Source organism: Cryptomeria japonica, chromosome 11 (genome assembly GCF_030272615.1).
Source record: "Cryptomeria japonica chromosome 11, Sugi_1.0, whole genome shotgun sequence".
Lineage (NCBI taxonomy): Eukaryota > Viridiplantae > Streptophyta > Pinopsida > Cupressales > Cupressaceae > Cryptomeria > Cryptomeria japonica.
Window position 1 is genome coordinate 175,138,941 of NC_081415.1, and position 3,351 is coordinate 175,142,291.

Consider the following 3,351-nt stretch of genomic DNA (forward strand, 5'->3'; position numbering starts at 1 on the left):
AAAGTAAAAATTTAGTACCCATTATTAAAAGTGGGGTTAATGGTTTGTGATCCCATTCAATACGACGATGGTGTCCGAGTCTCATCCTCCACATAACACACGTATTCAAAGTAAACTACAGAAGTCGCGTTGCCCAAAACATACGCGTATTCAAGTGTTTCCAAATCATGATAGAAAAATCAAAATCAAATTGGAAATTTCTAGTTTTTTGGGGAAATTTAGATCTATGTTCTGTTGATATTTTCAGACTTGGCGATAAGCTTTAGACCATTGAGGCTGTTAGGTTGCCTCCTTTTTCTTATATCTGGAAAATACTCTCGTCTGTTTCCTACTGTAGAAGATTTTGATTTTCACTGAAAATCTGTCCTTATTTTTTACCACTCAAAAGTTTCTGACTTTTGCTATGTAATTGGTTCAATCTTTTAATACAATTTTGTCTGGCTAATACCATTTACCGATTAAAAAAAAACATCCATATAAAATGGAAAAAATCTTTAGTTAGTCTACAATTGTCAACACAGAAGGCACGAGCCATTACTTCCACGGATGCTTCATTCAAATATTCTACTTTCCCATCCCTTTCTATACGTCAAACAAGAATTCTGCTCTGTTTAGGTGCAGAATTACAATATTGATTGAAGATGAAGAAAAACAACAATGGAGTGCAGTCTGTGTGGCGATGTGGGCTTTCAAGTCTATTTATTCCAATGCAAAAAATGTGTAATACGTTTTCAGCATCAGTAAATTAACATTTACCCTCATTATTGCTTCCATTTTTAATCGATTTTAGATAGACAAGTTTCAACAAGTACACATACTCATTTATTGTTTCCGTTTAAGCAAGGAATATAAATTTTGATTAAATGGGTTTGGCTCTTTTGGTCAGATATTGCAGCAAAGCATATTATGAGAATGAATCAGTTGAAAGTATCAGTGAATTGTGTGACTGGTGTTTCAGTACTCAAGAAGAGGATACAGGCTCTGATGTTAAGCTTATGAGCAGGGATTCTGTTAAAAGAATCAAAAGTTGTTCTGGGTTTGAAGAGTGTACAAACATGACCCACAATAACAAAGGCAAGAGAAATTTGAAAAAATCTTGTGCCGGTATTAAAGGACAGATACCCAATGAGCTGAAGAAGCAGAAGAATCCTGAACTTACAAATTACAGTACTGAAAGAAGAGTTGGAAAGAAATATAAGCTTCTTGATGAAATTGTCTGTTGATTGCACTGGTCTACATTGTAGAGAAGCTCACTTCTGAAAAAGATGAGCTTACCAAATAGATCGTCTATTCAGTTTTGTATCTTGTCAGGTTAGCTGTTCATGAACATAGGAAATTTACTTTGGAATTACCTCTTGTGTTGTTTGATAATAATACTGAGCGAATACTCAATTTACTCTGAACAGTATTTGTGATTTATAGTGGTTAGTCTCCATTGCTGATGTTTTCACATTTGCTTGATTTGAAAAGTTTGTAAAGGTGAAAGCTTAAATATATGGTTCATGTTTTTTATTTTTAAGTTTTTGGTATTTTGGAGTTTATGATGGAGTGCCATCTGAAAGATTGATATAAAACAAATCTCACATAGTGAAATTAGGAAATGATGTGTGCTTATTGTTATAAATTGTGAGAAATTGATATCTCTAAATAATAGTTTGAATTTTTTAATTGATTCAGTTTTAGAAAATATTTTTAAATCTTTAGTTAGTAAAATTTTTTAGATGTTTGACAGAAGCTATTTAATTCTGGTCTAAAATTGTTTGGTTCTGGCTTTGGAGCTTATAGAATACACCGACTCTATAGTGTATTCATAAGACTTATTTATAAATGCATTCTATCAACCCCTAGACAGTGCCAGATTACTCTAATAAATGCGCAGAGTGAATAAGGTTGAAATTAGTCATGTATTTGTTGTTTGGCTTGTTTTAGGATGGTGTTGTAGATTAAAAATGGAGCTCCAATGAAGGATACCCTACCAAGCAGAGTACAGTTTTATTCAGATAATCAGGTGCCCTGCAGCCTGGACGAGGGCTATCTAGATTGTGCAATCTTCCAGTCAGTGAAAATGCAGAGTTGGGTCTCATTGCTGAAAAGCCATATTTGCTTGCTACCATTGGTCTCAGCCCTTGTTTTCGAATACAACTTGATATATGTCAGTGCTTAAGATTCACGATTCCATTGTTGAAAGACCCGCTTCACAGCTCAAGAATGCGCTTAACGTCGATTTTTTATCTTCTAAACCTAACATGGATGAGTTTGTCTTGGGCTCAGAGGAACGGAAAGCTTCGAGCCAGTTTCAAATTTCAGCCTCGCCCGAGGGCTTCTTTCTGATTTTTTTCACCAGTATTGATGATTATGCTTCGACTCTCTATTGGTCCATCGCTCCTTGGCGGAGCTGGTTTACTCCTTAGTTCCTTGGCGGAAGCTAACATTGGAATATTGGGAGATGGAGCTGCTACAGGGATATAGCGAACTCTGCTGGGAAGACCGTGGCTGTGGATTTAATAACCAGATCTAGAAAGTAGTAGTTGTTTTCTAGAATTTGTGCAAATATGAAGATTGATAAAGTACTTTGGTATTAAATCACTTTCAATTTCAAATTGAGGAAATGGGTTTAGCAAATTATTTATATAAAAAAAATTGGACATTCAGTTGTAAAATTTTTTTTGGGTCTGTAAATATATATATTTTATTAATTTTTAATGCAAAATTACAGTCATCATTGTTTTTATCTATCAATCCATCATAAAACAAAATCAAAATTGTTTCATTAATGATGTCCATTGCCATGTGTTCTGCAACCCGAAACCCAGCCTACATAGAGAATCGGTCTAAAACATATATCAAACTACTACGCGTCTACACAAAAAAATTGATTTTAAACAAAATTTACAAAATTCTATCATCTATCATTTTTTCCTCACTGTTTTATCGGTCCGTTCACCCAATGGTCCTTCAACTCGAACCCTGTTTCTGGTGCATCCGTCGACTCCGCCTTCCTTTTACCCGTTGCCCCACTCGTTCTTTTTCCTGCAGAAAATGCTTCAATGGATCCCACCTAATGTAACATTCAGTTATAAGCTATGTGATTGATAAAGCGATGAATAATTTAGAAACTAGTTCTTTTCAAATATGTTGTATAATCAAGTACAATTCTAAGCACGTCGCAAAAGTAGAGAATAGCATGGAATTAAATATGTTGTATAATTTGGATGGATTAGCTGTAAGAGCATAGAGGAGATTTAGAAATTGATCAATTAGATGAATTATCCATTAATAAAGAGCAAAAGGAAATTTATAAATTTAAATGTTTCAATGAGATATTCAAACATGTCGCTAAAAATGATGATG

The 3,351-nt window shown here is 34.2% G+C and overlaps 1 protein-coding gene across 1 annotated transcript; it reads left to right on the forward strand.

Annotated features, from left to right (window-relative positions):
* Nucleotides 1–430: 430 nt before the first annotated feature.
* Nucleotides 431–1,378, forward strand: LOC131859752 (uncharacterized). Its single transcript, XM_059213775.1, has 2 exons — nt 431–740; nt 887–1,378. The coding sequence occupies exons 1-2, from the start codon at nt 658–660 to the stop codon at nt 1,221–1,223; spliced, it is 420 nt and encodes a 139-aa protein (XP_059069758.1). The 5' UTR covers nt 431–657; the 3' UTR covers nt 1,224–1,378.
* Nucleotides 1,379–3,351: the final 1,973 nt, after the last annotated feature.